This window comes from Mytilus trossulus, chromosome 6 (assembly GCF_036588685.1).
Source record: "Mytilus trossulus isolate FHL-02 chromosome 6, PNRI_Mtr1.1.1.hap1, whole genome shotgun sequence".
In the NCBI taxonomy this organism is placed as follows: Eukaryota; Metazoa; Mollusca; class Bivalvia; order Mytilida; family Mytilidae; genus Mytilus; species Mytilus trossulus.
The window spans coordinates 90,574,062-90,589,316 of NC_086378.1; the positions used below are offsets into that span (position 1 = coordinate 90,574,062).

Here is a 15,255-nt window from a genome sequence, read left to right on the forward strand (position 1 = left end):
AAATTTTAAAAAAGCATTTGATCTGGAAGATCACGTTATCCTTCTTCAAAAACTGCAGTGCTACAAAATTTCAAATTCATCATGTAACTGGTTTAAATCATATCTATCTCATAGATTCCAACAAGTGGAAAATGGGACAATTAAGTCAAGGGCACTAGAAATAAAAACTGGAGTACCTCAGGGCTCCATATTAGGCCCCCTTTTATTTTTATTGTTCATTAATGATTTGCCCCTTCATATAACCTCATCTCAAGCAGACCTCTATGCAGATGATACTACCATTTACTGCACAGGTCATAGTCTCAATACCATCCAGGACAGCATTACAAATGATTTAGAAAGAATTGAAGAATGGTGCAAGGGAAATAAGATGTATATAAATCCAACAAAAACTACATCTATGGTTATTGGGTCTAGACAGAAACTAGCAAAAACAGACCATGTTCTAAATTTGAGTGTTGGTAACTCACACATTAGAGATGTTAATTGTGAAAAGCTCCTTGGGGTTTTTATTGATGTAAATCTTGAGTGGTCAGCCCAAATTGACACTTTGTGCACAAAAATCAGTACAAGGCTAAATCTTTTGTCTAGGATAAAGAAATCCCTACCCCTTGAAAAACGAAAGTTATACTTTAATGGTTATATTCTCCCTATTTTGGATTACTGTTGTACAATTTGGGGAAACACCAGTGACCAAAATACAAATAGATTAGATAAACTTCAAAAACGAGCAGCTAGAATTATTCTTGAACTTCCTTATGATACCCCATCTAATACAATGTTTAAAAAGTTATCATGGCTTCGATTTACTGATCGTGTGATTTACCACAAGGCCTTATATGTTCATAGATGTTTATATGGATCTGTTCCAGAATATTTGTCTAACAAAATCTCCTATGTTTCAAATAAAAATGGAATGCAACTTAGATCAAATACTACCCAATTACTTAATATACCAAAGGCAAGAACAAACACATTTAGAAGATCTTTTTCATATTCTGGCCCAACTTTATGGAATAAACTACCAGAAGCACTAAGACACATGTCAAACATAAATACTTTTAAAACAAACTGCTTTAAGTTTTTACTTGAAAATCCAGGAAATATTTAAATGACTATGTATCAACTTTGATTTATGTTTTCTAATGTTTTTCTTTGTTATGAAGAAATTGTGTGAATTGCATTGTGAGTGGAGTGTGAGGGCCTCAAGGGAGAATAGTGTTTGTACTAATTGAGCATACCCTCTTGAAATAAAGATTATTATTATTATTATTATTATAAACTGGTAAGTCTAGGAATCCATCCCATGATCATTGACGGTCCTATCACATGTTTCTCATCATTCCACAATGTCAACTGTCCTAAAGGTTCCCTCTACTTCAACAAACTGGTAAGTCTAGGTATCCATCCCATGATCGTTGACGGTCCTATCACATGTTTCTCATCATTCCACAATGTCAACTGTCCTAAAGGTTTCCTCTACTTCAACAAACTGGTAGGTCTAGGAATCCATCCCATGATCGTTGACGGTCCTATCACATGTTTCTCATCATTCCACAATGTCAACTGTCCTAAAGGTTTCCTCTACTTCAACAAACTGGTAAGTCTAGGAATACATCCCATGATCATTGACGGTCCTATCACATGTTTCTCATCATTCCATAATGTCAACTGTCCAAAAGGCTTCCTCTACTTCAACAAACTGGTAAGTCTAGGAATCCATCCCATGATCGTTGACGGTCCTATCACATGTTTCTCATCATTCCATAATGTCAACTGTCCTAAAGGTTTCCTCTACTTCAACAAACTGGTAAATAAAGGTTCCAAGTTCAGATAAACTTATGTTGAAATAATAGTGTTACATCACAACTTAGAGAGACAGGCTATAAAATGTCAAGGTCAGAGACAGGCTATAAAATGTCAAGGTCAGAGCCAGGCTATAAAATGTCAAGGTCAGAGACAGGCTATAAAATGTCAAGGTTGTTTTCTATCAGACACACCTCATATATAGAAAACACTTGATTTTAAACAGGTATATTGATACCTTCTGATATCCATCAATGATTTAAAGAAAAGGTATATAGACAAACATACAAAAGAAATCATGACTGTTATTATGACTGTTTCAGATTGAAAAGCATGGAATCAATTTAATGTATTGTGGGTAGTTACATTTCTTCCTTTTTTTTTGAGGAAAAGAAGAAAAATGAAAAAAAGTTCAATTCTACAAAAATATGCCTCCCCTTTCCCTCCCATACCATGGAATCTGGAACAGCCCTATTAGGATATTGAATAATAAAAAAAAATTACAAGCGAACAATGGTAAAAAAATCTGTGTCAAAAAATTATCCTAGTTACTGAACCTGAACTAAGAATACTTAATTGGCTGATATGAAATAAAGCTATCTTACTGTTACAGTATTCTAAAGATGTAATGTTTCTATGATTGCAGGGAGAGTTGAGAATCACTGTATTACCAACACATTTAACATATGACGCACCATGGGCAGTGAGGAAAATACCTTTGAGATGCACCCCACATTTTGTAGCTTACCATCCAGACAGTAAGGTAATGTGTTAAAATACTTAATTTAGTTATAATTCTTTATGTCATTAGCTTTGTTTATAAAAAAAAAGATGATGTGATATGATAACCAATGAGACAACTCCCAACAAAAAAACAAATGACACAGGATAACAACTATAGGTAACCGTACAACCTTTAACAATGAGTAAAAGTCCATACTGCAAAGTCAGCTATAAAAGGCCCTGAAATGACAAATGTAAATCAATTCAATAAAATTACCAGTCCAATCCTATGTACAAATATGTGATTTATCTTGAAGTCATCTAAACAAAAAGTTTATTATGTGTAAAAGTCTGACATAGTTATCCTGTTTAGAACTCCCTGAACCTGATTGTGATTGGTAGTGACTCCTATGTACAAATAGTTAATAAAAGACTCTTTTAAACAAACTTGTAAGAAAGAAATAATATCAGGTATTACCAAAAAAGCAAGGTTATTATGTTGGTGTTTTTTTTTTTTATCTAAAGCAGATTTGATATGTTATTCAATGAATGGCTATTATCTATTTTGAATTTATTGAACCATAAAACTAATTTTTGACTCTTCACATTGAATAATCCGCAAAGCGGATTATGTAAAATGTGAAGAGTCAAAAATTAGTTTTATGATTCAATAAAATCAAAATAGATTATTGCTATTCATTATAAATAAATTTCTATCAAAAATTAGGCTCAAAGAACTTATTATATAAGTTGTATTAACTAAAACAATGTACACATATGTTGGCGTATGAATCCTAAACGTCAGAGTGGGCGTGTCGCCATCAAAATTTACAACATTGAAAATAAAACTAGTAATTTTAACCAATCAGAAGACAGTAAATTCATCAAATTTATTTATAACTGATTATGTTTTTACTAGACCTATGCAGTTGTCACCAGTACTCCAGAAAACTGCAACAAACTTCCAAAAACAACATCTGAAGAAAGAGACTGGGATACATTAGAAAAAGGTCTGTCAAAACTATTGTAATATTTGTGCTTCATACCTTCTTAGAATTATTTTAAAACAACCACTGCAATATTATTTTTAAACTGTTTATCATGGTTATTTTCTCTATATATAATTAATAACAAAAGGTATGTTTTTACCTTAGCAACTGAGTAAAAAATATCAAAACGAGAATATATGAAGAATGTTAGAAAAACAAAAACATTGTTTCCAAGTTGGTTCAAGCTTCTTCAAATGCTGCTAAGAATGGTAATTATATTCTGACCTATTTTTCAGATGAAAGATTTATCTATCCACAGTTGAACACCTACGCCTTACAATTGTACAGTCCTACGTCCTGGGAAGTTGTCCCTAACACCAGGTTAGTAGATGGTAAAGGGTTATTATTGGTAAACATGGTTACAATTTTATTTCACATGTTTCCTTTGTAGCCAATTGTTCAAGATGTTTTTTCAGAGCAAATTGGTAAAAAATGAAAACGCTAGATTTTAATTTCTTTTTTAAAGTCTCTCCCCTTATTGTAAAAGTAAATTTTTATTTTCATATTAAAGTAAGCCATATATGAGAAGATGTGGTATGAGTGCCAATGAGACAACTCCATTCAGGTCACAATTTATAAAAGAAGACCATTAAAGGTCAAAGTACGGCCTTCAATACAGATCTTTAGCTCACATTAAAAACAACAAGCTGTAAAGGCCCCAAAAAATAAGTATTATAAAACCATTTAAACAGAAAAACCAATGATGTAATAAACATAAAAAGAAAACAAGAGACACTAATAAATTTCATCAACAAACGACAACTACTGAACTTCAGATTCCTAACTTAGGACAGGTGCATACAAATGCAGCAGGTTTTGAACACTTTGATAGGTACAAATCTTCACCCTCTTCTGAAATAGTAGTGTAACATCACATCAAAACACCACCACTGCTTTTTTGCATTATGCAGCTGTACATTTTATTAGTTCTATGCTATTTTGTTTTTTTTTATCAAAATATATGATTGAGATTTATTTTTGTAACATTACAGTGTAGTCCTTCAGGAATGGGAAGTATGTACCACCATGAAGAATGTTCTGCTGAGGTCAGAGGAAAATGTACATGGTTTTAAATCATTTCTATGTATGGGGACAACTTTATCACTGGGGGAGGAGAATATCTCTAGAGGCAGGGTAAGTGTCCATGGTGTTGACTGCCTCAGTGGTCTTGTAGTAGCTTGTTCACCTCAAGTGCATCAGGTTGTGAGTTAGAAAACCTTGAATAGGTTGAAGTTTGAACCAGACTTTGAAATTGATATTTGCTGCTTCTCCACTTAGCAAGCAGCATTATGGTGTAAGATCAAAGACTATTTTGTTCGGAGTCAGAAATAAGTGTCCATGTAGGGTGACATGTCTTCAAATAGACTGCTGCCTTGTGAACTAGCATGTCAAAAATACGTCTCAGTGTGTCCGTCTCGTAAAAAGCAGGGTAAATATTCAAATTACATTAACATGTTCTTGTCCTGAATATGCATATTAATTTGTCGCTGGAACGTTCAGCAGCCAACCGTCATCCTCCATGGTGGGTTTTAAAGCCTGAAACGGGTTTTTGTTTTGTTTTAAAAACATTTTTAAAAATATCTATATAATTGTAGAAAGAGCTTCAGTATTGAAGATTTTCTTGTATAAAAATTTTGAAAGCCTGCAAATTCAAGTTAAACATTTTTAATTATTAACTCCAATTGAAAGAATTTTATTTATTACTGAATTGTTTATGACATGTATTTTATTTATAATAAATTTTATTTGATATTATATATAGATGAATAATATGCTGTATTTGTCCTGGTTTCAGATTTTAATACTGGATGTTATAGAAGTTGTACCAGAACCGGGAATGCCTCTCACTAAACACAAAATTAAGGTAAAAGGCTAATTCGTTTAAGTTGATTATTTTAGAGTAACCAGATTTGTCTTTTGGGATATTACCTTGAGTAAGGTGAAATAGACAAAAAGGTTACAGATGTCTGTCTAATTGGAATAATTCATGGAACTTTATACACTGTTGTCTTACACATTTATAACAAAAACTGAAATATGTATTACTTAGTTTTAGATTATTTTTATGTCTGTATACCTATACCATTAATTAATAGTTTATTTGTCCCATTCTTATTTTACCACACAAGGCATAAATGATTCACACAAAAGTGATATGATAATTTATAAGGGAAATATCTAAGATACATGTAGTTTTGCCACATCAAGTAAACAACGATCAATCAATCAAAGAAATCTAGACTATTAAACGAGAAGACCATAATAGTAGTCTTTGTACTAAATGAGCATACCATCTTGAAATAAAGATTATTATTATTATTATTATTATAAGACTGAAACCCTGTTCTGTTTATTTCAGGTTTTGTATGACAAGGAACAGAAGGGACCAGTTACAGCTCTAGCACAGATACAGGGATTTCTACTTACAGCAATAGGTCAAAAGGTACATGTCGTGATGTGGTCATAACATTTGTTAATTTGTTATACCCATAGTTTTTATCTACACTTAAAGTAAGATTTGTTTGTACAACTAGTTATATTTAATAATTCCAGATTCCATAATGTGCAAAACACATTCATGTTTAACCCTGCCATATCTAATGTGCCTGACTAGCCAGGAGCATATAATGCAATGGTTGTCATTGGTTTTTTTTTTATTGTTTTTCGCACAATTCATTAATCATTTTTATAACTATGTGTTAATTAATAACCTCTAAGAATAAGTTTATGCAAAGAATCAATGAGTTTAGATGTATCATATCTAAATTTATGGGCTCTATAAACATCGTCACTGTAATATTTCCTGTACATTTCAGCTTTATATATGGCAGTTGAAGGACAATGATCTGATAGGTGTGGCCTTCATTGACACATTCACTTACATCAACACATTAAGTACAGTTAAAAATATCATCTTAGCAGGGGATATCATCAAAAGTATCGCTTTATATAGATATCAGGAGGAACTTAAAGTTCTGTCACTTGTCAGTAGGGTAAGTTTCAAATGTCTTGTACAGATACAAGTAGGAATGTGGCAAAATCTCCTGTGGAGTTTCTCAGAATCCAAAGAATAGATATATACCACAAATTCACTATGCATTCAAATAAAAGTTTACTATTTGTATAAATTGTCTTATTTCACTCAGAGCATAAATAATCTTTACTTATATTTTCTTGTCCTAACAACACATATATTCTGTGTTCTTGACTTTCCATAACAGTTCTTATTTAAACAAGTTTAAGTACAAGCCACTCAGTTGAATTACACTATTGTAGTCATGATGTTAAAATATATAAATTGACATCTATATAATTTATAGGATATAAAGCCCTTAGAAACATATACAGCAGAATATATGGTGGATAATTCACAGCTATGTTTCTTAGGTAAGTTTCTAGCCATGACATCTTTTGAAATCTGAATTATCTCCCCTTGTACATTCAAATTTTATTATGTCATAACTTTAATTCAGGTGCTTTGAACATTGCTACTGTTGATGTTTATTAGTAGAATACTTTTAGTATGCCATTTAAAACATATTTTAAAAACAATTATGGGATAATATCAGGAAAAATCTCTTCAAAATTTTGAAAATTTGAAAATGCCTGTACCAAGTCAGGAATATGACAGTTCTTGTCCTGTCGTTCTTGATGCATTTTGTTATTTGATTTTGCCATGTGATTATGGATTTTCCAAATTGATTTTCCTCTAAGTTCAGTATTTTTGTGATTTTACTTTTTTCAAACATTTTTCAATTTGGATTATTTTATAAACAACTGTTAAGCTTTTTTTAAATTTTGCATTGATCTCTCTGTGGGATAATCTCCAGCTATGCCAAGCTGAGTATGGATTTTCTAATCTCCAGCTATGTCAAGCTGAGTATGCATTTTCTAATTCCAGTACATGTACACAAAAAAAATGAATAGTGAGAACACTATAAAATCACAATGCAAGTTTCTTAGTATGATACACAATCTTATTACATGTCACATGCTAACCGTATCAAATAAATTCCTTTTAATTTAGAAGTTATTCTCATGAGTCTGGGACCCCATCAAACCCTGAAGTTTAACTAAATTTTTTATTACTTTAGTGATTGAAATTTTATCATTTTTAAGATAGCTTTTGTTATCTGATATCTACATTGTAATTCCAATCAAATTATGCATTCAGTACCAGATTTATCCCAAAAATATTGGTGGAATGGAACCCTTGATAATTGCAAGAAATGCTTAGTATCTTGATGTTATATTTTTTACAGTTTCAGACAAAATGAAGAACATATTAATGTATGCATATCATCCTGAAGGTATGTATATGTAATGTTAATTTAAAACCTAATTAAAAAAAGGGAAAAAAACATTAAATAATAGGGGAAGATATCATGGGTAATTCTGAACTCATTTATAAGTGGAAAAGAAAACGACAACACCATGGCTAGAAATGACAAAAAGTTTAAACAAGTCCATTTAACACTACACAGAAAGCTAAAAAACTGAGAAAAATAAACCCCACCAATTAATTGTACTCTGTAAGAGTTGTCAGCTCCTGCTTCACATATAACACCTGTCATGGTACTCTTATGAAATAAATTGATAAGTATAATATCAAGTGATTCGGCATTATAAAGAATCTCATTGGTAGAGATTTGGATAGTACAAATAGAAGAGATAAAATTATGATGTTATAACTAATGTTTGATTACAATGTTACATATTCCATTTAGAATAGCAAGCAAAAGAATATGGTAATTACATAGTCACACACGCTACTGGTATGTGTAATAAGGGCTGATTTACATTTATATACACATATTTTTTCATTGGAGTTGTTTTCTTGTTATTTATATAAACTCATGTTGCAAATAAAAGGTAGATATATCTCATAATAACATGAGACAGATTTCAATTTAAGTTTTCAATAACAGCATGAATGCATCATTTTTCACAAGAAATTAGTAGATTTGCAATAAGAATTGTTGTAATAAGATTGTTGCTGTCTGTCATGTCTTTTTTTTGGTATACGGGTTTTGGCAAAATCATACCACATCTTTTTTATTTTTAAAAACTCTGGCCACATTTTTTGTCAAATTTATAATTTCAAATTCATTGAATTTCTAAAAATATTATTTATCAGTAATATTTTGCTTGTTTTAACAGCTAGAGAGAGTATAGGAGGGCAACGTCTGTTTCAGAAGGCTGATTTTAATGTACATTATTTATCAGATATATTTTGATTGTTTTAATAGCTAGAGAGAGTATAGGAGGGCAATGTCTTCTGAGGAAGGCTGATTTTAATTATATTATCTATCAGATATATTTTGCTTGTTTTAACAGCTAGAGAGAGTATAGGAGGCCAACGTCTGCTTCGGAAGGCTGATTTTAATGTTGGCTCACACATCAACAGCATGTTTAGAGTACTATGTCGTAGTGATCCAGCTGTAGATAAAAGGGCATACAATGCTGACAGGAAACATATTACATACTTTGGTAAGATATTATATAGGTTAATCATACTTTCATTGGTACTTGAAATGTTTTCTGAAACAGGTTTGTGGCTCCTTGTTGAAGGCCTTACTTTAACCTATAATGGTTTAATTTTTAAATTGTTATTTGGATGGAGAGTTGTCTCATTGGCACTCACACCACATCTTCCTATATCTATTGTATTCTAATAGTTTTTTTTGGATCCAAAATTTGTACTGTGGATTCATTATTGTTCGTTGGATACCAATTTTTCATGGATAGAGGTGAACCAGGAATTACAATATTCAACCAATATCATATTTTCAATATGCTTTGTATACAGAGATTGGCAAAACCATGAAATCAAATATCAACAAAAATGCAAATTTTCAGCAATCAACGAAAATTGATACCCACTAAAATAAATGAATTCACAGTACATGTATCTGCCAACAAGTGACTGCATTTTAAAGAAATGTCAGGTAATAAGAATGCTGAATGTCATTGTCCACCTTCTGTTTAGTTTTTTGGGACAAGCATCTATTGTAACACTGCCTCTCGGGTGCTAGAGTCGGACACCAGAGAACACAATGAACATAAAGTAAAGGGATCTTTTTATTGTGTGTATGTATATTAGGATAAAATATTAGGGTCGACGTCTAGTTGGTTTACCGTCGACCAAAACACTCTACCGATATTGATTTTATATTTGTTTTGTTATTACTGTATATTTACTAAATATTCGTGAAATAAAATACATGAAATAGAACAGTTTAGATGCTTTATTATTATTTATAAAAATGCTGGACTGGTAGTGGTACAGCTCTGTTCCTGGCCTAGTCCGGTTCCTAGTATGGTTGGTCTTATCTATAACTAACCTAAACAGAGACTTTACTCTGTCACTATCTAAATATTATTAAACTACCAATGTGTAGCGCTAAACTCGATCACATTAAAGTAAATCAACCAGATTCACTAACCCACAGTTTATAATAAGTCTCAATTCCTTAAGACATAATAAATACAATCAACAATCAACAATTCTTTATAGGTAATCACAAAATCGTTCCTACCATAAAGCTTCCGTAATAAATATTAAATACTTGACTTTCTTAAAGTTTGTCACCTAGGAATTTCACCTAACAAAACGAGTTGCACAAAACTATATATTTATTTGCACCAAGCAATATTTACACCAAGGATTTTCACCTAAAACATTATTTGCTCCAAGCAATATATTTACACCCAGGAATTACACCTAAACCATCAATTGCACCAATAAATATTTGCACCAAGGATTTGCTCCCATTTGGCACCTAAAGTTTGCACCAATAAATATTTGCACCAAGGATTTGCTCCCGATTTGGCACCTAAAGTTTGCACCAATAAATATTTGCACCAAGGATTTGCTCCCGATTTGGCACCTAAAGTTTGCACCAATAAATATTTGCACCAATAAGGGTACTAAATATTTATATATATATATAATAAATGACAATAAGTCTATAGTGGGTGCAATTTAGTATTTACTAACTTTTCCTAAATCTACTGTGTTTTCGGACATTCTTTTTATACTTTTGAAGTTACCGCTCTACTTAACAATCTATCTAGTGACTGCCTCCCTTTGTTATTGATTTTAGTTTTATACCAATATCAGCCAATCACTAACGTTCTTACTAGCGAACGACCAATCAGCAGCCATGTTTCTGATTAGGGAAATTCCCTTCAGAACAACTGAGAATGTAAACACACGATGTTTTCACAGAATAAAGATGTTTTCCAGCGGAATAATAACTAGAACCAACATGTTTTATACTCTTGGTGATATCTACACCTATTGGATAACATAATACTTGAACCACAAAGGTTATTATTCTAAATTAACAACCAAAATATCGATATCAACACTACGGTGACCAATTGGCAAGTTGTCACCGCAAGTAAATCCTTATCCTTACAAAATAAAGGACTTAATATTATTATACTTATCAATGCTATAATTGTCCAACAAACTGTTTATCCCCCCAGAATTATATAAAAGACCGATTTCAAGCTCTTGTGGGAAGTACAGATAAACTTCCGTTCTGCCCCGGCTACCAAAACAACGTTGTACGAACTAGACACAATATTTTTACCACCCAAAACAATCAATTATTGTACAATCCTCAAGTCATATGAACTAAAATACATGTTATTAAATCTCACTAGCAATTATTCCACCTTATTAGGTTTAAGAACAATACACACAAAATATGTGGGTAAAAAGGGGGAGGCCAGCATTACACTATTACCTGTGTTAAATGTGCCAGTTTCTCCCTCAAATCTGAAGTAGGTTACATATGCTACTTTGGCAATTCTGAAATAGGTTATAATGATCCTCATGCAGCAAGCTGATATTTTATGTAAACTCTGTAAATAAAACTATTATCAGTGAATCATGAGTAGTATACAATGATGTCCTTAAAAAAATCAAAGCACTGTAAGCGCTGTGAAAAAAACTATTATTACATCAGTGAATCATGAGAAGTGTACAATAATGTCTTCAAAATAATCAAAGCATTGTAAGCGCTGTTAATAAAACTATTATTACATCAGTGAATCATGAGTAGTATACAATAATGTCTTCAAAATAATCAAAGCACTGTAAGCGCTAAATAAAACTATTATTACATCAGTGAATCATGAGAAGTATACATTAATGTCTTCAAAATAATCAAAGCACTGTAAGCGCTAAATAAAACTATTATTACATCAGTGAATCATCAGTAGTGTACAATGATGTCTTCAAAATAATCAAAGCACTGTAAGCGCCGTGAAAAAAACTATTATTACATCAGTGAATCATGAGAAGTGTACAATAATGTCTTCAAAATAACCAAAGCGCTGTAAATAAAACTATTATTACATCAGTGAATCATGAGTAGTGTACAATGATGTCTTCAAAATTAAAATGAATTATTCCTAAAGGACAGATGGTATAGAAGTGTATTGTTATTGTGAAAATGGTTGACTTTTGTAATACTTTACAAAGCCTATATCTAGTTTAAAAAAAAATGATTACAATAATCCTTTTCTGAATATTTGACTAGAATAATTTTTCGATGTATAAGTAATTATATTTCCTGTTTATTTTTCAGCTTCTTTAGATGGAACACTTGGGTTCGTTCTGCCAATCTCAGAGAAAGTATATAGACGTTTACTCATGTTACAGAATGCCATGACGACACAAATTCAACATATAGCAGGACTTAATCCAAGGACCTATAGGTAAAGTTACAAAAAAACAACAACAATGGCATAAATATACATTAAACAGAAAGAGACATAATGAGGTCTATTTCAAATATGTTTGTCATAGTATAGGAAAAGACTTCTGAAATTCCCCCACAAATAGCAACTTTTAGTAATTTGGACCTCCATTTTATCATGAAATTGCTTTCACCCTTTCACTTCACTTTATAAAAGTTTTTCCAAACTTGTTTCCGAATCCCATATTTGTACTTTATGTAACATTGTAATATTTGTCTTGAAATTGTTTATTAATAAATATTGTTTAAACTAAAATGAACTAAAATAACTTAATAAATTAGGACAGATAGCATATGTGTAACAGTGGTGGACATTGGAGGTTATTCTTTTATCTTTTTTATGCCCATGCAGCTAAGTGATAGGGGCATTAAGTGTAACCCTTGTCTATGTAGGTGTGTCTGTACAATCCAAAATTTGAGTTTGAATTTGAGTTTGCACCTTTCTGTTCTTGAGTTATGTCCCTTTTTAATGTCATATGGAAGCAGGATCATAGCAGTTTCCATTTATTTATTTCTGTTTTTACAACTTTTGATGTTGTCTACACAATCAACATAGTGGAAGATTAAAGTAAGTAAGGTATAAACCTTTGTTGTACCTGTTCATTTGAAATTTTAGAATGTATTTTTTTTTAATATTTTAGAGCTGTACAGAGTATCAGACAAGAGTTGAGGAATCCTCAAAAGAATATTTTAGATGGTGATTTGTTATGGAAGTATTTACATCTCAGTATGATGGAGAAAACTGAGATTGCTAAACGTATTGGAACATCTCTTGAACAGGTAAAATACAATTTACTATTTGAAGTATAAACTACAAAAATATTTCTCAATAATGCAATCTACTTTTGAACTTTGGAATGTCTGAAGAAATTTGTAAATATGTAATGGGTTCATTTAGGGATTCCCACTTTCGTAAATATGCGTATAAATCATTTATCTGAGTTTTGAAAACAAATTTGTAAGTAAATTCTATGTTTGACTTTTTTTTATGTTTTAATTACTATCATTATAGTGAATTACCTCCCTTTTCTCTTTACAGTTAACAGATGATCTGATGGACATTGACAGATTAACATTACATTTCTGAAGAACAGTGACTTTGTTATAGTTGTTATGTTATTGGTTATTAAGTATCATGTGACATGTTAATAATGATGTGATGTTACATCATGTACATAGTTAGAGACAAATGTAGAACTCAACAGTGCCACTGAATGTGTGTTCATTAGTCTGTGAATGTCTGAATAAAAGAAACATACAAATATGAATTGTTTAATTGAATTGCAAAAAATAACGCCTTGCATGTCTTATTTCGATTCTGAAAGGAAAAATACATCAATTTGAAAAACTAATACCAGGATTATAATTTAATACACCATACGTGCCTTTTGTCTACATAAGACTCATCAATGACTCTCAGATCAAAAAAGTTATAAATCCAAACAAGTACACAGTTGAAGAGCATTTATGACCCAAAATTCAAAAAAAATAGAGCCAAATACGGCTACTGTAATCTATTCCTGGGATAAGAAAATCCTCAGATTTTCAAAACATTCAAAGATTTGTAACAGGAAATGTATAAAAATGAGCATGTAATTGATATTCATGTCAACACCGAGGTGATGACTACTGGACTGATGATTCCCCTTGGAGAAAATGATAAAACTCAATGACGTTAGCAGGCAATGTCAGTTAGTTAACATGTTTGTATAAATGCTTCCCTTAGATTAACATACGTTGCAACCAAAATATTGGAGCCAACTATAAAAATTGATATCCAATTGTAGCACAAGTCCATGGCAACATATTTATAGCCGTAGATGTATGCTTTTTTGTAACAACTTTCAGCATTTATCATACTCTCTAGAATCTATGACAGTCATGTCAGTCACTTCCTGTTGGTACTTTATTGTCAAACTATTTAAGCGATTCACAATAAATAGCTACAGAATGGTTGCAAACAGCCTGGGTAATAATCAAATAGCACTTAAGTTCTGCTCTGCTGTAAAACTCCACTTTATTTAGGAAAAGTCAGAGAAAACTCATTGATTTTAGTGGGCAATGTGGTTTTGTTAACGTATTCGTATAAACCCCTACCTTAGATAAACAGACGTTGCGACCAAAATATTTGAGCCACTTCCATGCTTTGACACATTCACCATTTCCTTTCTCAATTTTATGATATATAAGTTGGAGGTGTTGCTAGCTTTTAACTCTAAAATGCATGTACTAAGTCATAAATTTGACAGATTTTTTTCACTATTTTCTCTTGTTTGGCTGAGTGATAGTGTTTGATTTTTTTTTAGTTTTATGGTGTTTTTTTTATTTATTCAACTTGTAATTAAGCAGTTTTATACTTTTTTACGCTACTTTGGTAGCCATATTGGCTTGGTGCATAACTTCAGTTTGTTTCATTTCGATTTAAGTATTTGTTTATTATCATCATTTATAGATAATAAGAGATGTGAGACAGAACTGAAACAGTAATAAAATAATACACATAGAGACAGGTCATTTATACAAAAGATTTAGGAATAATTAGGAAGATCTGAATGATTTTTGTCCTCACTCAATGTTCTTCAACTTTTTATATGAGCTTTACTGATGAGTATTGAGTAGAAGAAACTTGCGTCTGATGTATATAGAACATTTCAATCCTGTTATCTGATTTGTTGTTACAACCACTTGGTCGATGCAACTACTTATGGAGTTTTTATTCCCCGAGTGTATCATGAACCCAGTAGTCGGTGCGTCTATGTTGACATAAACTATCATTAATATGGTCATAACTATACATTAAATGATTACAAAAAAAACAACTTTAGAAATACTTAGGCTTTTTTACCCCAGGAATAGATTACCTGAGCTGTATACAGCATTTTTTTTTTTGGAATTTTTGTTCC

At 31.5% G+C, this 15,255-nt stretch overlaps 1 protein-coding gene across 1 annotated transcript in view; it reads left to right on the plus strand.

Moving 5' to 3' along the window:
• The window catches only part of LOC134722200 (cleavage and polyadenylation specificity factor subunit 1-like), a 41,326-nt gene extending 27,710 nt beyond the window's left edge, over positions 1-13,616 (plus strand). The window contains exons 25-37 of the mRNA XM_063585791.1: positions 2,453-2,569; positions 3,449-3,539; positions 3,815-3,899; positions 4,571-4,712; positions 5,374-5,442; positions 5,938-6,021; positions 6,395-6,571; positions 6,899-6,965; positions 7,841-7,888; positions 8,916-9,068; positions 12,182-12,311; positions 12,994-13,132; positions 13,392-13,616. Of these exons, the coding sequence (XP_063441861.1) occupies positions 2,453-2,569; positions 3,449-3,539; positions 3,815-3,899; positions 4,571-4,712; positions 5,374-5,442; positions 5,938-6,021; positions 6,395-6,571; positions 6,899-6,965; positions 7,841-7,888; positions 8,916-9,068; positions 12,182-12,311; positions 12,994-13,132; positions 13,392-13,439 (1,350 nt within the window). The 3' untranslated portion in view covers positions 13,440-13,616. The remainder of the gene's footprint in view (positions 1-2,452; positions 2,570-3,448; positions 3,540-3,814; positions 3,900-4,570; positions 4,713-5,373; positions 5,443-5,937; positions 6,022-6,394; positions 6,572-6,898; positions 6,966-7,840; positions 7,889-8,915; positions 9,069-12,181; positions 12,312-12,993; positions 13,133-13,391) is intronic.
• The last annotated feature ends 1,639 nt before the right edge of the window (positions 13,617-15,255 follow it).